General features: G+C 43.7%; 1 protein-coding gene across 8 annotated transcripts; it reads right to left on the reverse strand.

The window, feature by feature from the left end:
- Positions 1-13: 13 nt before the first annotated feature.
- LOC136188597 (sacsin-like) lies at positions 14-20,302 on the reverse strand. Of its 8 annotated transcripts, none has more exons than XM_065976336.1 (25): positions 20,190-20,302; positions 20,014-20,133; positions 19,898-19,931; positions 19,766-19,838; positions 19,626-19,698; positions 19,392-19,497; positions 19,079-19,209; positions 18,936-19,024; positions 18,317-18,880; positions 17,815-18,258; positions 17,536-17,759; positions 17,327-17,472; positions 17,092-17,215; positions 16,898-17,034; positions 16,641-16,721; positions 16,459-16,574; positions 14,264-16,400; positions 14,149-14,214; positions 13,909-14,103; positions 13,827-13,863; positions 13,628-13,773; positions 13,481-13,580; positions 13,323-13,426; positions 12,992-13,256; positions 14-12,939 (listed from the first exon to the last, which is right to left on the reverse strand). In XM_065976336.1, exons 17-25 carry the CDS (start codon positions 15,182-15,184, stop codon positions 167-169), a joined length of 14,607 nt encoding a protein of 4,868 aa, XP_065832408.1. In that variant the 5' UTR covers positions 15,185-16,400; positions 16,459-16,574; positions 16,641-16,721; positions 16,898-17,034; positions 17,092-17,215; positions 17,327-17,472; positions 17,536-17,759; positions 17,815-18,258; positions 18,317-18,880; positions 18,936-19,024; positions 19,079-19,209; positions 19,392-19,497; positions 19,626-19,698; positions 19,766-19,838; positions 19,898-19,931; positions 20,014-20,133; positions 20,190-20,302; the 3' UTR covers positions 14-166. The 8 variants fall into 8 exon arrangements, with proteins under 8 accessions (XP_065832408.1, XP_065832407.1, XP_065832405.1 ...); XM_065976335.1 differs by having other exon boundaries at positions 14,264-16,190; positions 16,252-16,400; positions 19,626-19,745; positions 19,826-19,931; XM_065976333.1 differs by having other exon boundaries at positions 14,264-16,190; positions 16,241-16,400; positions 19,626-19,745; positions 19,826-19,931.
- Positions 20,303-20,307: the final 5 nt, after the last annotated feature.

The raw sequence follows: 20,307 nt of genomic DNA on the forward strand, positions 1-20,307 counted from the left end.
ATCAAAGAACAACTCATGAGCAACTTGAAACGCAAATAAACTAAAAAAATAAACAAAACAACTAGATCGATAAACTGCTCGCTCACGTACATAAAGCATTACAGAAGCATTACTGACTAAGTACGTACACAAAGTGATTGCTAAGGACAAAAGACTACAACTAATACTACGGATTGCTGCCTGCACATAAAAGTCTTATCACATTTGCTGCTCCTTCCATAGCCCTGGCAGCTTGACCTTCATTGTAGCATTCAGCAGGAACAGATCCCAAAGCGTCTGGGTAACGAGAATTTATGTAGTCGCGATCTTCCAGCATTTGAGTGAAGCGTCTAATGTCTTCAGCACAGTCTGTATAATCCGCAGCATGCAGGAAAGAATAAAGAAAGTGTCGTTTCAATCTATCTCCACTAATTCCTACGTGACAGAAGAGCACGCTTTTCAGAGCCTTTTCCACAGCTTCGTGACAAAGAAAACAAACAATGGCAAAATTCCTTTCGGTGCCTTTCCGAGCACTTTCGTAACACAGCTTAGCAGCAGCCAGATCAGCTCTGGCTTGTTTCAGAAACATTTTGCCTGTCTCTACATCAGGAGGATGGTGCTGCGTTGGTAAATCAAAGTTATATGCTGGCCTCCCCACGTACAACTCCTGTTCAATGTTCCACACTTTAAACGATTCTGCCCATTCACCACCGCCTTCACTACTACCAACGCCGCCACTTCCATCAGAGACACCGCCACCTCCACCACGGCCTCTTCTGCTTCTTCTTGCTCTTCTTCCGGACAACGACACGTCTTCCTCAGATAGCCGGACGATTTCCCTTTGAAGTAGCTTAAATATCTCTTCTGCGTGTGAATCTTCAGATTTGTCCGGATGCCAGTGCAAATAAAGACGCCTTATTGCAGTCATTCTTTCCGACTTGGGAAGTGCCCAAATTTTATCTAATAAAGTAAGAACTCTTTCCCACTTTTCATCCAACGTCTCTTCTCGATATGACGACGACAAGTCTGTGCAGCTTTCTTTAGTGGTAGTAGTACTACTACTTTCTTCACGTTGACTACGTTGAAACCCATATAGCTTCAGCGACTGCACTTTGATAGGATCCTCTTCGCCTATTTCAACCATGTAATACTTTTGAAAAGTTGCGTCTTCTGCATCATATACTTTGCTGTGAATCAAAGCGTAGACAAAATGATTTTCTTCCTTCTCGTACGCCACCCATTCCTCAACGTGAAAATCGGACTTGAAATCGAAAATTATTATACCTCGATGTACGGAAAGTACGTCCTTGCCTGCGCGTACGCTGACTTCCACAGTCTCGCTTTTCACTGCATCTTCCATTCGATCAACAGAGTGAATTCCAAATTTCTCAAGTGCACTAGCAATTAAAATAGGTTCTTCTTCGGAAAGTATTGCCAGGACAGCAAATTGAATTTGAAATTTGTACTGGAGCAAATCTTCAAGTTTTAACGCAATTTTTGAAAACAGAGATATGTCTCCTGCTTGAAATGCTGCCTCGGAAATGTACAACGTAGCCTTACCGTCAGCTTTCTCTATAAACATCTCACAGCTACTTTCTGTTTCTTCCATTTTTCGTTTTTTATCATTTTCCAAAATGTAAAGGCACGTAGAGATCAATTCCATACATTTAACCGTAAGACCATCATTTAGAAGCAATTTCAAGCCACGATCGACTGTGTCAGGCATCTCTTCCTTCTCATGAATAACAATGCTCTTGATTCCACTGACAAAACGCGGAGAAGACAATCTACGCTTAACAGCATTTGCTTGCTCGCAGTAAATCACGTTTGTCGATTCTTTCAAATTTTCTTTTAGCACAGCCTCTTCTGCTATATCTGAAAATCTCGTTAGCTGTAGTTCATTAGGAAGCAAGTCCACAGTTTCTTTTGACAGCGGAGGCAGATCACATTCTTTCAAGTCCATCAGAAAAGAACAATCAAGGCGGCGAATTTTAGGTTTAAGTTCAAGACGATCTAAAAATACTAGATCCGTAGATAGACGAAGTTTGCCACGACTATCAGGTAAATACAGAGGGTCAAGAGCAGAAGCCAAGGCTAGTTTGGCGTATCGCTCTGCTCCCTCCCGCTGGTACAATTTCTTTAAGGATAAGAACAAATTTCTCACCGCTGACAATTCGAGTTTAAGAGTAGTAGGATCGAGAACGGTGTCTGAAGTACGAGAAAAAATGTGCTCCAAAATGCGAGAATAATGAAAAGCTTGAGAAGACTGCTCCACTCCCAAGTGTCGCAAAAACAATAGGTTTTTAAACAGATAATTCGGCAGTCGAAACAGCATTGGAGGAATTTCTTTCTCAGCCGCCTGTACAACCTTGAACGGAACAACAAAGCATTTGTGCGAAGGAATGAAGATACATGGCTGTTCATGCAACGCTTCAACAAGCACTTTCTTTGTCTCACTGCAGCCCTTTGTAAAAATAGAACAATCTCTCAAATCTTCGTCGCCAAGCAAATCGGGAGACGGCTCACTAATGAAAGACTGAAAGTGATCAAAGTGTGCGGAGGTTATGGAAGCAAGTAGTTCTACTTTTTCCGAAGAAAGTTCTTCAATGCTCCTTTGAACGTCTTTTGTATAGTTTCTTATATTTATGAGGACATCGTTTGTTGAAGGATAGGAAGACATAGCAAGAAGCGTCTCGCTTTCTTTTATTAGATTTTCAAGGCTCTTCCAAGAAGGGAACAAAGGCCGAGAGGTCCAACACAGCAATTCGTTATCACTGCTGAACAATAAGCCTTGCTTAAAACTAGTCGACTTTACAGGTTCTAATCCATGAGTACACGAAACGGAAAGCTGATTTAAGTCACTTCTGATGTTTTGCACTGGTAGGAATTTTATGCTTGTCAAAGTTTCAGTGTCTGACTTGGACAGGTTTTTGCTGTAATACGATGTCCAGTTCCGATCAATGTGAGTAACCAACGTCAGAGCTATCTCAGCAGTCTGTTCAGCCATATCGGCAGTCTGTGTTGCCCATCTGTCCTGTATAGACTCGGCAAATTCTAGCAACTGCCTCGGTTCGGATCGAATCTGTAAACCAATCTTCTTTAGAAAACGTCGCCAGTCTTTACAAGTCAACTCCTCGGTTTCTTCAATTGCAGGCGGAAAAAACTCTTCTGTGAGCATAAAATGAAATAACTTCTTGCCGCGATCAAAAAATTTGTTCACTGTGAGAGGATTTGAATGCCCTTTTCGATCAAAACACGGAGTTGACACAAGTTTTGAAAGAGTGTCTTTCCAGTCCAAATCGTTTTTCTTCCAGCAACAAGCAATAAAAGCCAAGTGCTTGATTCGAGTGCTGTTTGATAAATACTTAAACGCTGGTAAAATGAATGTTTCGTATACCTTTGGTAAATTCATCGATGCAATTCCAAGCCAACTATAAATGTCTTTCAAAGCGGTTGTTTTCCGAAGAACAACGTAGCCGTTAGCTCGCGAGATCCACTGCCAACATTCTTCCCTTGGCAACTTGGAAGACAGTATCACGGCTTCACAGTCACGTATTTCAACGCATGTTGCATCAGAAAAAAGTTCAAATAAAGGAAGTTTTCTGACATCACTTTTTTTAAAGTTGCCTAACAATTGCCCTTCTTTTTGAATAAAGCTTTCAAAATGCTGCAGTATCTTGCGGGCTTGATAAGGTGTTGGGCTATTAGAAGAGCGAAAATGGTACAATAGTGCACAGGCCAAAGAGGAGGGATGGTTTAACGACGCCATATGGCAGCGAAAAGTTGCAAGACAGTGTACAGCCTCTTTCTCAATGTATCGAAGGTCAAGCCGAGAAATTCCCAAATCTGTGAGAACCTGACGAACAGCATCAGGACTCTCTTCGCTTGAGAAGTAGAAAGCTGTGTAGCTTAGGTCTGGAGGAATAAGAAATTCTACTCCTTGCCGAATGACAGGAATAACAGAAAGGCTCGCCAGACTTTCAAGGCTTTGACTTTTAACCTCCTTTTCAATATACTTCCAAAATGACGCAATCCATTCCGACGAAGGAGATCTGAAAGATTCGCTAGGTGACCACTGAAGGTACCCGACGTGTGATACAAAAAAGTCAAACTCTTTAGGAAGTAAATCTCCAAGACAAGATGGAAGTAGACGTTTTAGGAAAGAAGTTCGCTCCCAATCAAACTCATGAAACGTCGATAAACGAAGAGACTGATGAAGAAAAAGACAACAACGACTTGGAAGAAGGCGTGAATAATCAGAAAAAAATACTGGGCTATCCCTTGAGAATATTCGCAGACGCTGATCTTCCGTTAGAAGCAAAGGAACGCCATTAAGCTGTTCGATGCCTAACGATGGCGTCCATACACCCTCAATAGTTTCACCACTCTGTAGCAAGAATTTCAAAACAAGATCCACGTTCTTAGACGTTCGTAGAACTGTTTTCGAAACTTCATTCAGACGAAGCAGGCAAGATGGGTTCTTTTGGTTGAAGGTAAGAAGAAACTCACAAACAGTTGAAGGGTTAACAACGACAGCGGTCAAATTTTCGAACACTGTCCAAGGCACTGCAACAATTGGCATGCCCAGCAAGAAGAGAAGCACTTTAAGGGCATACAAATCACATGGCAAAAAAACGTTGGCTCGTTGTTCCAGCTGTTTTTGGTTCCAAAAAAAAGAGCAGCTGATTCCAGAGGAAGATTTTCTTCCTACGGGTAGCCACTTCAAATACGGTGGATCTTCAAAGTGATCGTTCCACTTCTTTACGTAAGATTGTGCCTTGTCCAGAGAAGCAGTCCGCGGTCGGTCAGACGGAAGAGGTCTGCCCAAGTAAGCGAGAACCTCTAAATTTCTTTTCTCCAGATGGTTATACAGCTGGCGAGTGAGTCGGGCCCAGTAGTAATTACTTTCGGCAGCTTCAGCAGTCTTCTTGTTCGGAAATAATTTGTAATACCAAAAATGCAGCCTGTTGTCTGTTTCTGACAGTCCTTCGGCTCTAATTCCAATTAGTTGTCTGGCACTGAGCAAAAACTCAGCATAGGCAGGAACAATTGCGCAATCAATAATATCTTCGTTCCACCTTTGTCTAATTTCCACACTGCTTTCATTTGCACTTTCAAGAAAGAGATAGCGTCTTGCTGAATCCAGAGCAAAATGACCATTAACATGCACAGGTAAGGATGTAGTAACAGGCAGTGGTAGAAAACAGAAAGCTTTTCCGCTGTGTCTAAGCAAATTCGTACCAGTAACTGGAGCTGCAATGCCAACTCTAGGAAGCAAACCAATGCTTGCTGTATTTCTAAAAGTTCCGGTGCCTCCAACAGACTGGTGAACAAGCCAAGTAATTGCGCTTTCTTTCCTCCTGCCAGATACATCCGGAAACGAAAATGTAAACTTAACGGACAACCGATAAGTAACACTGAAATACTTTACAGCGTTGGTGTTTAGGTGCTTGCTCTCTTGCACTTTATCAAAGAGTTTTGCTCGTTCACCCGATGTGCCGATTTCTGTTGTCTCGGCTGAAAAGAGTTCACTCTTGCGAAAGCCATTGGCGTTAATAGCAGAGACTCTTATTGACCTCAGGTGAGTAAGAAACAAAAGCATGCTAGAAGCGCTCTCTGCAAATAGCCGCATTAAATTGTCAACCTTTTCAACAGAAATGGAGTTCTGGCAAATTCTTGATTCCTTAGCTAGTTTTTCAGTTCTTAGTGGAAATCTAAAGAGCGTTCCCTTCTTCAAAGCATCTTTGTTAAACACAGAAGAATAGCATTCTTTTACGTCAGCAAACAATTGGAAGGTTTCCTTTGCCGGTTCAAATAATCGTCCAGGTGCATCAGGAGTAGCTTCATATATAAATTTGCAGTGAGGATCCATAACGCACAGCTTTTTGTTACCAGAAAGAAATGAAGGACAGTCAGTTAGATGATACACTGCATTGAAGCCAATGCCAAACTGCCCAACCTTTTCAGAATCATTGCCTTTACTACCTAAACCAACTTGCTGTATACCCTCAATGTCTTCGTCAGTAAATGGCCGATCGTTATAAACAAGCAAAGCCGGCCCTTGCAACGCTTTCCACTCATCTCGAAACACTTCTTCGCTGCGGTGATAGCGCTTGTCAAAAACTACGTGAAGCACAGTGGCTTTTGCGTCTTCGGCATTTTGAACGAGTTCCTGGAGAATTTGTTCACCCCAGGGGTAGGTTTCAATAACTTTTTTTAGTCGACGAGTTAACGGTTCCTGTTGGCCAAAACGATAACCAAGGCATCTGCCAGGCAAGGAAGCGACAATTCGATCTCTTATCAGTTGCACTCCTAGATCCATGGCAATTTTCATAGTAACGGAATGTTTCTCATGAACGTAACGATGACTTTTGCCTCGTTCGAGACCCTTGGCCCAGCGAACGTCGCGATATGTTAGCTGAGTTGCTGGTACTAATTTAAGATCTGCAGATATCAACGGTACTTCGCTTTCTTCTCGAAGGCGTCTAAGCCAGTCTTCGTCTTCTTTTGCTAACCGTGTTAACAATTGCATGCAAACATCTACTTCGCTTTCACTGAGATGCTTTTCCTTTTTGTGTTCTGCCATTTGAATTAGGGAATCAGTAAACATATGACGATCGAATTTCTCCACTACACCACTGGCGACTAATAGACTACGAATTTGAAGCAGATTATCTGGGACTTGATGTAAGTAAGGCGCAGCCTTCACACTACAGTGAAAAGCCAGCTGAGAAGATTTAACTAAGCGATTTTGAACAAAAACCCAATTTCGCTTGTTGAGCTGGACTTCATCACAAACAAACGAATCATCAATTTCCCCTTGTTCAAGCCGTCGATTAAGTTCTTTGTAAAGCGAGACTATCATTTTTTCAAAACCATTTGGTAGCTTTGCTCCACTGTTCTCTTCGCCGCCAAGCGCCAATGCTAAATAAAACTGATCTAGTATCATTGGCAAAGGCGGATCTGTGAGGTTAAATAGTTCCCACACAGAGAAAGCCCGTTCCTGCAGTTCAGACGACGAAAAAGTCAAAATGGGAGCCTGAGAGCCTACTAGCAAGTGCCACTCACGATAAAAAACTTCGCCGGGTAGCCCTACAACAGAGCTTTTGCCACGCCATTTCGAAGCCAGAGCGTAATCTTCAGGACAACGCATAAGGGGCCAAAACGGGGTGACCTTGATTTCGGCAAGACAGCCAGGAGGACAATCTTTTCGTGATCGTAACAAATTGTTCATCAACTTGACGATAGCATCAATACGTCTTCTTCTGGAATCTTCGTTTCCGTTTCTCATTCTTTCAACAACGTCGTTCCAATCCAGGGCGTCACCTCTTTTCATGCCCAACTTTTTCAAGGCAAGAATAGTCTCGTCTGAATCAAAGATTCCTTGCAACGGAAACCGACCGTCTGAAGGCAAAAATAATTTGAGAGCCAAACCCTTAGGCTCAATAAGTTTGCATGGCGGTTGAAAAGACTTCCCCGTCGGAGAGCAAGGCACAAAACACAGATTTTTAAATCTCTCGGAAAAAGTAAGTTTGTCCGAAATAACAAGACACAGGATCCAACAAACAAGCTTGTTTCTGTTGTCAGCTTTCATCGAAGGCAAAGCCTCGACTACTATCTCTTCAACAAATCGCTCCACCTCTAGCGTTCTTTGCAAAAGAAGAGGTTCGTTAACAGCTTGTAGGGAATCGGTTACATGTGAACAATCCTCTGGTACATCGACGTACACGTGTGCTTTTGCTCTTTTAGTCAAGGCTTTAGCATAAGGAAGACTCTTCACATGAGAGGATAACAACAACGCTTCTGAGAACGACGTCCATTTCTTGGGGTTAGTGCCGGTGCTCATAAGATCTCGAGAAATAATAGCAGAGTAGAATTCCTTGCAAAAAAGGTTCCAAATTTGCGCCGTTTCGCTAATGGATGGCCACACTCCATAGTACGACTGAAGGCAAAACGCTTTTGGAAGAAGGTCAGTAATGCGCCGAAACAGCATCAAAGAAGCTTCCAAAACGGCGTCAGTGACCAACACTTTGTTCCATTCTGCGCCGAAACTAGTATTTCCCTTGTCGTAGTCGTGCAACCACAAGCTTCGTCTATTTGATGAGACAGAGAAAACGCCGTTGACGTGAAATGGCAAATTACTCGCAACAGACAGCGGCAAAAAGGAGAACACCTCGCCTCTAATGTTTTGCGGCGTATCTGTAGATTCTCCCAATTTTGCCGCTACCCCCGCAAAGGGAACAGCCCCAAACTCTCGACCACGAGGAGACTGAGACAAAGAAAGCGCCGCGTTTTGGCCAACTGCTGAACAAACAAGCCAGCGATGAGTTTCCTTGATTTTTTCAGATACTGTTACACTTTTTATTGCTGAATAGTTTCTGGATATAATTTTATCCCTAGATTTTTTTTCAGTAGCAGCAGCAACAACAGCACTCTCTTTAAGCAATTCAAACTGAGATATGACTGAACCCGAAGGAGAAGAAATTTCAGATGTAACTTTAAATTGAAGAACTAGTTTAGTTGGAGACCGGGCCTTTTCTGGCAGCTTGTATACTTCTATACTTTGAACGTGGTTCAAGAAAATCATTACTTCAGAAGCTTGGCGCTTAAGTTCACCTATTGCATTGTCAATTTGACACGCATCACATGGTTCATTCTTAATTTTGCTGCTTTCAGCCTGATGCCTAGTTCGAAGTGGCAGTCGGAATAACGTTCCAGGAAATGGCGTCTTACCCTTCATATCACAACCAAACACTTTATCATACGGTCGAAACTGATCTTCAAAAGTCTCAACAGCTTGTGATTTCAAAAAATCTATCTTGATTCCAGGTTGATACGGATCTTGAATGAGATCAGCGCCAAGATAGGTTTGATGCGGATCAAATATCACAACGTAATTTCGACTAACAAAACTCGGCACTTCAGTTACGTGATAAACTGAATTGAATCCTTGTCCAAATTTGCCTATTTTGTCCAGCTGAACCTGTTTTGTTCTACCTGCCAGCTTGGTAATATTGATAAAATCCTCGTCGTTAAACGCGGCGTCATTGTATGCCCAGAGTGCCGGTCCCTGACACTCTTTCATACCTCGAGACAACAAAGAGGATGTTTTGCCGTGACGCAAATCCACAAGGAAGCATATCCTTTTCGCTTGAGCATCATCAGCATTTTGAATCAGTTCTTTGAATATTCCCAAACCATCTTTGTACTCGTCTATAATATTGCGGAGTCGGAGAGTTAGGGGTTCGTGTTGTCCACACGGTTCAAATAATAGAGGTTCCGACTTGGCAACAAGTTCGCTTAATGAATGAACACCTAGTTTGCGAGCAGTTTCAGGATTAATCTCAGGATGAACAAAGCTGTGCTTAGACTGCAATTCGCGTCTGCTCGAAGATAGCCACTCCGCATCACAGTACACCAAGTCTTCGCAAGATTTCAATTTTAGCAACGGCCCTTCAACAGGAACAAAAAGTTTGCTACGAAGAGCGGAAGAAAGGTCTTCCCGTTTTGCTACCACCCAATTAAGAATCTCAACCACCAACGACAGATCATCCTCAGGATTAGCGTCTTTAGGATTTTGATCATAAAACTCTTTAACTTCCAGCAGAGCATCTAGTATGTCAGACGTGTCAAATTTGTCTTTAATGTTTAAGTCTGCTGTCAACTGTTTCAGATGAGAACACGAAGCAGATGACACACGAAACAACCATGGTTCCAACGAATTCTCGAAACAGGAAGACTTCGCTATCTGGCTAGAACGAACAAAGCCTACTTTAGAATCAATCCAAAGAAATTTATCGCCCTCACAGAAATATTTCCTAAAGGCATTTTGAAACGCATTTTTCGCCCAGCAGTGTTCAATCATTGATGGCAGAGCTGAAAATAAAGCCTTCATCATCGTGTCAAACTGTATTCGCGATCTGCGAGCTCGCCCGTAGCACTTGGTGGCTTCCACCCAGTGCTCACACACTTCATCAGGAGAGGGAACCTTGAAACCGATAAGTAAATGCGTTTCGTTATCAAACTCTTTTCCAGCGTCGGCTTTCACAATTCGAGCTTTGCTCCCAACTATTAGAGACAGGATTTCACATGGGACATTTGCTTCTTTTGGTAGGCAAACAATTTCAGATGTTTGACACGTGGTTTCTTTTCCTGCGGCTTTCCAAGGCATAACACTAGGGTAGCCATATGGTGCTTTTGACTCAACCGGGCACCACTGCAAACGACTCAAATCCTCTTTTGCCGTTTTAAGCTGATTCTTAGCCCATTTCTCTGTAGCAAACAAACGAAGAAGAGCCCTTCCTTTTGATATGCTACCCGCAGCAGCTTCCTTGCCAACAGCAACAAGTTCTTCGGCCGTAATCGAAGACACTCTTCGAAAGCCCACAACTTCTTTAAGATCCTTGCCTAGAGGTGCATCAGACGCATAATCGCCAGTTGGAAAAACTGATTTTCCAGAAAAAAGCGAGACTGCTGTACTCTCTTTAGAATCAAAAACTTGATCTGGCCTTCGAAGCTGGCCGTCTCCCACAGAAACAAACGTTAAGCTTTTCATTTGCTGACGCATTTCTTTGTCAAGCTGGTCCTTGTGCTTCAACAGGTACTTTATCACAAAGAGTTTATCACTGTAATTCATACCCTCAAATGTCGGAAACACAGCTTTTCTAAACACTTCAGCAAAGGACAAATCTTTGTACTTGCATGATGGTGGTACTGCTTCCAAAATGTTTTGCTCATTAAGATTTGGAGAGAGCAAAAGGTCTGACTGAAGAGGCAATCTCACATCTAAATCTTTGGGAGCAAATTCTTGACAATCGGCCAGAGACTTTGGGATGGCCAACTTGAAGGAGCGAAACAAGGGTAGAACGGTCAGTGCTTCGCTAGATTTTTCATCCGGTGGGTTGCTGCGAACCACTTTTCCAATGAGGCTGACAAGCTCTTTACACTGATCCTGTGACCAGTCACAGGACTTTGAAGAAATGCTGTTGCTGTTGGCAATGCATGAAAGAACTTTATCAGGAGTCCAAATGTAGTCCAACAGTTCCCTACTCGAATAAACGTAGGGTGGACAATTCTGGAGAACAAAGCAACCTTGTTTTCGCAATCCGTGAGCCAAATTATCGCTTATACTTATTTTTCTGCTTTCGGGATGAGAAGAAAATATAATGTTCTTACGCAAAGGAATTTGCGCCAGTTTAGAATAATTTTCGAACGGAATAAGATGGCATCCAACCAAGATCGACAACCAATTGTCTTGCTGGTTTATCAGCCATTTCCAGATATTATCAAACCAATCTTTGTTAGGTTGGCGCGACTTTTTTGCTACAATTTCACCATCGCAATTTTCTTCTGAAGATGGAGGGAGAATCTTTTTAATTAATTCACAAACCCGGCTGGGTTTCAAGAGTTCCAGTTGCACGGCTGCACAACATGACACAGACGACAGACTTCTGTTAAGCGCAATGTCAATTGAAGTGTCCAAAAAACGGTCCTTAAGGTTGGGAAAGAGGTCCTGCGAACATTTTGGAGAAGAAATAAAAATCGGCTGAACTTTTCGCGATTTCAGAGCAAATACTGTAAAAGCTCCATTTCGCAAAGGAAGAAGCTTCAGCCCATCTAAGTCAGCATAATCTGTGTCCTTTTCTGCGTCCTTCACAACATACTTCAAAAGATGTAGCTGTTGTTCTCGATTGAATTTCACGTACAAGTCGTTTCTTTTCAATGCTGTGCGAACAAACTGAGGATTCATAAGCCTAAGATCGGTACAAACGTTTCGAAGACATTCCCAGACATTGGGTGGAAGGCAAACCACGCACTCGTTAAGATCAATCATCGCCTGTAAGACACGGCTTTCTGCATGCAGCCATGCTGATTCACATACAGCCGACTGAGAACTGTCTACCCATTTTCCACCATTAGCTTTTGTCCATAAGACACTCTCAATTGACAAGCTCTTTAGAAACGACGGTATAACCATCTTCAACCAGCGAAACTTCACACGACTTAGCGTTGGCCACGCCCTGTAAACGTCATGGGCGTCCCGGTCCCGGTCTTCAACGTCGTCCTCTTTCGCATGATTCGCAACCAGATACTTGATAAGTTCAGCATAAGCCGGAGACACCACATGCTGCAGCAGAAGATAGTTCCAATTGGCACTGGCGTCTGTCTCTCTGTCTTCAGAAGGCCATTTCAAACTCCTCCTGTTGTCAGCAACGCTAAATGATCCATGGACGTGTACAGGAAAGCCAGTGTTGCTGTCTTCGTCATCACCAGGAGGAAGTGGAAGAAAGCAGAAGATTCTTCCAAGATCAGATGCCTGCTTTGTCTCTGGTCTCAAGGGAAAAGCAAGACCCACCCATGGCAATTGCTTTAGCTGCTCACTTAATCTTTGAACTTCAGGGTGCTTTTTGCAAATGTGATGCAAAACCGTCCATTTCTGTTTCGCTACTTCAGACTGGTTGGTGCAACAGGTGATACCAGCAGTAAACGTTTCTTGAATTGACATTTCACCGCTCTTTATACGATGCTCAATTTTCTTACGAGTATGAAGTACTTGGTCTTTGGTTGAATCCGTTATCTCAACTCTAAACGTCACATGGGGCTTTGAGTCGCCAGGATTCCACTCCAGAAGCTGAATTGAGATAACTGACTTCAGAAACAGAAGAATGAGATGAGCATCTGCTTTAAACGATTCAAACAATTTTCGAATAGAGTCCGCCGAATGACTCCTTTGACTCAACTTGGACTTGTGACCTAGCAATCTCATGGGGAAGCGGAAGAGAGTTGCATTGTATGAAGGCTTTGTCAGATCACAATCTAGGACGTTGTATGGAGCAAACTGGTCAACGTATTTTTTAGCTTTTGAAAAGCGGAATTTCCGTCCATTTTGACCCTTTCGCACATACTTTGCGTGAGGATCAAAAAACGCAATTCTACTGCCACTTACAACACTTGGAAGATCTATAACAAGAAGGAATATTACTTCAGTAAAAGGCGGCCAAGAGGATCTAACCGGTCAAATGATAAACGCAGTTGAAACCAACCCCAAATCGGCCAACTTTCATTGGATCATTGGCTTTGATGCTTTGGTACGGTTTCTCTATACCAGCCCAATCTTTGCTTGTAAAGACTGCGTTGTTTAGAGCGTACAAAGCTGCGCCCTGAAATCGCTCCATTTGGGCGCTAAAAAGCTGGTTTCCGCGATACGCGCTCGGCCTAGTGTCAAGAAGAAACTTGACTTCAGAAGCACCAGCGTCATCAGCATTCTGCACCAATTCCTTAATTAACAAAGAAGCCACCTTAGAGACAGGGAAAGGTCGTCGTGGTTCCTATAGTACACATGCCTTGAGGATCTGTCCTCCTTCAGGATACTTGTCCAATACGTCTTTCAATAATGTAATGAGGGGCGGAGCTTCTTGGCCAAAAGACTCACTGCCGCTTTCAGACTCTACAAACAACGAAGCGGATAAGACGCGGTTCAGCGCTCATACCACGCCCGTACCTGTTTCACTATCTGTTTCACTTGTATCACTGCTTGTTGAAGAAACTAGTTCCGTTGACGCTGCCTGTAGTAGCTGCATTCGTTCGCGAAGGACTTCCGTCTGCCATGCAAACAATCACAAGCAAAGTGACAACGCGAAACACAAACCGGTGCAATCGCCATTATCTTTTCGCAATCATTGTAAGCATCTTTGTGCCTGCCCTGCTGTTCGTAAGCTTCTGATCTCAGTTCAAGACATTTGATTGCCCACGGGTTGTTGACATGTCCCTCGGCTCCAGGCAAAGATTTCAAAGCTAAAAATGCGTTGATGAGAGGAAAGAAAGATATTATGTGCATTGTTACCTACCACTACAGGTGAAGTCAATAGCATCGTCAAAGAGTTCCTAGACGGTAACCGTTAGATTCACAAAACACAAAACGATTCTTACCAATGCTGTTGACGCCCTTGCCATGCAATATAAAATCTCAAGCGGCAGATTTCTTTTTGCTTCAGGCACAAGATGATCTGGAACAGATTCGCAGAGTTTTAGAGATAAAGGATACAACGACATAGAAACTGCAGGAGTTGGCAAACAGCGAGCTTCTTGCAGTAATTTATAGCTTTCGTCAAAATGAAGCAAAGCCTAGTAACATTTTCAGCATTTTATATATAAAAGAAAGGAACCTGCCTGATTCTTGTCTTTCACTGTGTCAGTGCTCATTGCCAATACAGTAGAATATCGCCTTGCAAAGTTCTAAACGTTCACTTAGCAGACTGCAATGGCATAAGCGGCTAAAGCTCACCCTTTTTAGCTCGTCGAGTGAGATTCGTTCGAGGTTGCCTATCTTAATCTCAACTGGGCCTCCAACAGACAAAAGGAACTTCAATGAGTCCGGGTAAGCAAGAGACACCACAAAGTTAATGAAGGCTTCACCCGGTACAGTAATCTCCAGGATGCAGGAACCGTCCTTGGGAACAATTTCTATTTCGTTTTTTGAAATCGAATTTCCAAGATGTACAGTAATTATCTTCTTAATTTCATCATAGTGACGTTTAAAATCTTCTTTTCCACTCAGTTCTGGAAACACGATTCTGAACAAGACGTTTCGGTCAAAGGTTACAGGTGCGATTTCGTTCAATTCGTCAACATACGCCTCACGAAATTCAAAATGTTCACAAGGAAGCTTGGCAATTTCCTTAATAACTGCTCGAATAACACTCCGTTGTCTTTCGTATTGACTCCTGAGATCGTCAATTACGATAATCCAAATAATTTTTCTTTTTAGATCTGTTTCCTGGTCACCAGTAGTAGAATCAGAATCGCTATATTCTACCAAGGAAGCGGTAGCTGCTCGACTTGCATCAGAATTTCTCGTTTCAGCGCGTTCGTCAGTGGCTAAGGACGCCGGTCTCGTTTCTGTTTCCGGCAACTCTAACTTTGTCTTCTCCATTTCGCTTCTTAGAACTCTGCAAAAGTCGTCGAAGGCGGGAGCGGGCTTTTTTACAACCCGTAGAAGAGCATTCCTTACAATGTCTTCTATAGAAGAGGATGCTTTTCTTTGGCGCAAAATCTCTTCGTAATGGGAAAACGTAAGAAGTTCCCCAGCGAGTAGTTTGTCAAAAACGGCGTTGTCATCCAGTTGCGCCAGGGCGTTAACAACTTTCTTAAAGTTCGGACGAAGCCACTTTTCCCATCCAGGATCAGGATCAGTCGGATCAGACATCTTAATTGCTGTCTCACTCTGACTAAGATCGTGAGTTGGCTTGCGTGTCGCGCAGAGCTTTGCTTATATAACGGGTTGAGACGTATTTGGTATAGCAAGGATCGATCCACTTCACGCAGATACCGCAACCAGCTGCAAAGAGCTCAAGTCTAGCGCATCACGTGCACGGCTCCTCACGTGAACAACGAAGGAGAAGGCGTAGACCGTCCGGACATCCATCGTGAGAAAGCCGTTGAAACAGATGGCGCACGCAGTCACTACTATTTGATGATGCTGGCGTACCAACGAAAATTGTCACCTTTCCTCGACTTAATTAAATTTATGTCGTGGTACTTTGAGTAAAGCCGCAGCAATGATCATTGATGTAGATCAAACCCAATGTGAACACGCTATTTTATAGACAACTTCCGGCCATTTGATTAATTAGCACGTTTTCTCCTTTTTCTATCTTGCATAGTTATGATGCTGCTGGATAAATATAGCCACGCCTTTCATGTACTGACACCGGTTTCAAGTTCATGAGCATGCAGAAGCCGTGCTTCGTAATTGTGCAAGTATCATTGCTCTAACGTCGCTGTCAAGCTTTTGCAGGCTCTCTACTTCACTAATTCCATTGGCGAGCATAGCAGCAAACTCGCTCAGTTCGTTGCGCGCTGTACGTTAATTGTCCCGTCTCGGTTGCAGTAAGCAATGAGAAATAGTCCTCCTGATAAACGCGATCCGAATCCCACTGGTCATCGAGTAACTTCTTGATAGAAAAGAGCCGACGGAGTACGCCAGCAAAACCGCTATCAGGTAGTGGAGTCAAATGCAGAAACATCGGCTTGACGGTAATGACGAGAGCGGCGTTAGTCGGCCACTTGGAGACGACATTTACCAAAAAGCGACGTCGTCGAACCGTCGTACGTCCAACTGTCCTTATAATGATAAATAGCAAACGGCACATAGGCTACCGATTTTCCGCCAATACTGACGTCTTCAGCCGGCCAGGCGCCAAAAACTGAACCTGGTATGAACGAAATCCATCAAAAAAAATTGCCAAATACTGAGACAGACTTTTTGCGTACGTCCTTGAAAGGAGCAATACCCAAAGCCTCGCAAAAATAGCCTGATATCCGATTTCCCACTGGCATGATAGTCGTGGCTAACTCGCGTCTGAGTGACGGAAGGAATTTCTAATGATTGCAATAAATGACGAGGATACGGCATACAATATCTACACCACCAAAAATTCAGTACGCAGTATTCTTCCAATGTGTCTGCATAGCACTAACTGTATGGTGAGTCCATGGCGTTGGGCTGCCTGACCCATCTGCAGAAGCCACGTCCGATCAAGTGTTACGTTTTCCTGAAGAGCCTTCAACTTTCCGAACACAGTTAACAGCCAATCCTGTTCATAGACAAAAAGACCCAATCTCTTTTTGCCCTGCCCAAGAGAAAATCCCAGAAATCTTACGTCACGGGCAACGACGCATTTTCTTCAACGATGAAATCGAATTGACCACCATTCTGCTTAGCGTAGTCGGTTTCAGGTGACCTTAATTAATTAATTAATTAATTAATTAATTGTATAGTGGAAAAATTAATCTTCAATTCAAGTTTAAGTTGGGAGGCAACATGAAAGAATGTGCGATTAGTTATAGTTTCTACCATTCTTCCACGAAGACTCCCCAACTTGTAAACGAATGTACACTAATTCCATTTCTTTCTTACCAAAATTGATTGTGAGCAAAAGGTGGCCATCCCGTCCGGTTGTGAAGATACGAGAGTCCGTGTGGAAAGACTTCAGGCATTGCTGTCCAGTTCTTTACACCGCCGTGCTTGCCCTTAAAGTACCACCAAGAGTCGAGCTAGAAATCACCTATATTCAGCGCCTATACAGTACAACAGTATTTAAGCAGAGTTACTTGAAGATATCAAAAAGGAAAATTTTTCTGCTCGGCTGCTTCGTAAACTTGTATCATCGTCTGCTCATAATTGACTTCACCTTTATAATAGTGATAGCAAGCTCCGTTGTCTGTCCAATATCTTCTACAGAAAAAAAATAAATTTATCCAACGCTTTCACAGCTGCATGCCGATTTGTGCTGCAAGGTGTCGGTACGCTCTAACGTCTACGGTAAATTAGATCGCGTCTGTATACCCGATGTAGTTATTTGAAAAATCAGCTTCTCTGAAAGCATCTGTTTTCCCGCAACGTTCTCTCATCCGTCTTCCCCATCCCGTATAAGCATCGTTGACGCCGCTTCCTGCGTAGAAAACGGTCTCGTACTCAAATCCCTTGGGAATCTAGAGGAGGCATGAATGTCGACAAGCTACCGGTACGTTGAGACGCGTTCTCATGCCATTAACCTCTACTGCCTTTCCGAGCAATCCAAAGCTGAGATAATGACTCTTCTTATCCATTACTGTCGAAGAGAACTGGCTTGCAGCCATGAACTGACTTGCAGGCGACATGATGACAGCGTTTTGCATGTCTTTATCTAAAACAGTCACAGGACCTCCATCACCGCCACCAGGAAGAGACGCTGCTGACGTCCAATCCATGATTGACGTTCCACTGGAAACAGCAAAGTCTTTAGTCAAAACAAAATATTAAACTACGTCAAATAATAATAATATTTTTCTTACTTCCACCGAAGTAAGTCGTAACTCCAAACTGGCCTTTTCACCCCTCAATAACAACTGATGGAAATCTGCTCATTATCTCATCTGCACTTGGCGCTTGCGTCTTTTTGGCTCCGTTTGGACAAATGATATTATAGGAAACCTTTCGTACGTTCGAAAAGATGTCAAGAACGTGACGTCACTCTTTCCTTGCCATTCAAGTTCAATTGCATTGAACGGACCCCAGAAGTCCGTGCCCGTGTAATTAGAGTGATTCACTAGCTTGAGACTTCCGTCCTCGGTCGTCATCCAAACCCCGTTTGCGTGGACACTTGTTGGAACCACTTTGAGCCGGACAGTTATTGTGTACGATCCGTCGTCTGTGTTCACATTCAGATCAATAGAGGAGCGACCACGAAGTGCTTCGCTTCCTGCTAATAGAGTTAGTGCTATAACAGCCAACATTGACTAGGAGGCGAAAAGAATTATAGATTGGTTAGATCAAGAAAGAAATTGAGCTCCTTACGATCTCAAGTCGAAGTCCGGTGCATGACGTGGAATGCTCGACTCCTCACGTGCTCCAGCCCACTACAAACGAAAAGAGAACCCGAAAAGCAAAATATAAGTACGACTCGCCTTCATCATGTTTTCCTGACTTTCACATGCACGTGCCGTCGGGTACTGACATCGTGACGAAGCCGTTGGACAAGACGGCGCACGTAACTTTGATCACCTTGCCGTCACTGCTATTCGATGGTGCTGGCATCCAAAATGAAATCGCCACTTTTTCGCCCACGCTTCCCACCAGTTGCACGTGAACGGACGTCTCCGTTTCGGCAACCGACTGAATTCTCTTCTCGGAAGTTACGCATCGAAGAGAGAGAATTGACTACATCAGAACAGACGTTCTTCGCGTCTGTCAAATAGCATTTGGCGCCCTGAAATCGGCCGTCGTGGTAGCGTTCTAGACCCCGCTCGCGCAGGTTTCGTGCTCTCTCCTTTTTGCAAGCCCACTCCCACAGCGGAAACATTTCGCTTCCTTGCGCTTGCGTCAGTACGATCTGATGGTCTAAGAGAACTCAGAACCAGTCTAAGCAGCGGTCCCGAATCAAATGAATGGCATGATTTCGCCGCTTGCTACTTACCCGATCGATGCGAGGTCTTAGTCCTGTTTCCGCCCCATTCCCACGTCACCGCCCCTTCGGGAAACCCCTCTCCTTCCCTGGGAACTACCCTGTGGATTCAGCAGCTAAATTAGCGAGTTCTACGAGTAAGTTCTACATAATACACGTGAAAGTTGTTTCGAATCCCTCGAAGACGCGAACGAACTATCCGCGTTGATCCAAACATATGGGCCAGCGCCTTTCCAAGTTCGTCTGGCCTGCTCAACGCCAGACGCTACGACAGACGAACGAACGTCTTAAAGAGAAGAGTACGTCCTATTAGTATAGTCTAAAAAGAAACATGTGTGTTGTGTGTATGTGGGAGGTTTTACTCTAAAAGGAAGTAAGTGTAGGAGATACATGTAAATGATGAGGGGGACTCGCTGACTCAACCGTGCAACCAGGGGAAAGCTACTACTGCAGAATTCTCTATCTTACTTTGCATCTGCTACATTGAAACGGAGTCTCCATAGCGGATCTGCACGTTTGTAGGAAGTACAGACGCTTCAGAGAAGAAACTCATTCGCTGGGCACGTAGGCACACCTAGAAGAGGACGAAGGAAACGTCCCATTATGAAAACTAATTGCTTGTGAAATGTGGCCACCAAAGATTTTGGTGCATTTCACGTCACGCAAAAATAGGACTACAAATGTGGGCATCCAACTTGCTACCTTTGTCCAGAACACGTCAACAGAACACACAGAAGTCGCTCACGTTTTCATCAACCGCCTTACAATCACTTTCCTTTGAACAATTGTGCAGAACGCACGCCCCGTCACCGGTTCTGCAAACTACATTGAACCGACATCACCTGAACTGATCTTGTTGTCCTCAGCCTTTAGTTATAAGGCGTCAATGTCTTACGGCATACCGTTTGTTTCGTCCTGCTGAACGTCCATCAGACATCAGGCGTTTTACAATTGCCGTTATGTGACGGAATTACGTATGAAGAAAGAAGCAAGTTAGGGGGAGTACGTCTATAAAGAGTCAGAAAGAATGTCGGGGGAGCCACCCCAGCCGACCTCAGCCGTGCTACAGTACTAGGAGAATGCTACATACCGTCTCTGTTCATGTCAAAAGCGAAATTCTAGTGCTTTTGATGTGCAACCCACGAATATACTGCTGAGCAGCTCACTTAGGCCTTTGGGCTCAAGTGTACCGTGTGAGATCCTGCGGAACCTTCAGACAAGAATTTTCGTTTGGCAGTCGGTGTCTTACTTGCTACAAAAGCTTACAAGATAGATGCCGCGGGGCCGGATGGCTTCGTTTGCGCTGGATGCAATACAGCTAGTAGTTCGTTCACTTGGTGTAGAGGAAAGCCCGGATATTAGGATCCTCCGCTGATCCGCATGT

This window comes from Oscarella lobularis, chromosome 7 (genome assembly GCF_947507565.1).
Source record: "Oscarella lobularis chromosome 7, ooOscLobu1.1, whole genome shotgun sequence".
Lineage (NCBI taxonomy): Eukaryota > Metazoa > Porifera > Homoscleromorpha > Homosclerophorida > Oscarellidae > Oscarella > Oscarella lobularis.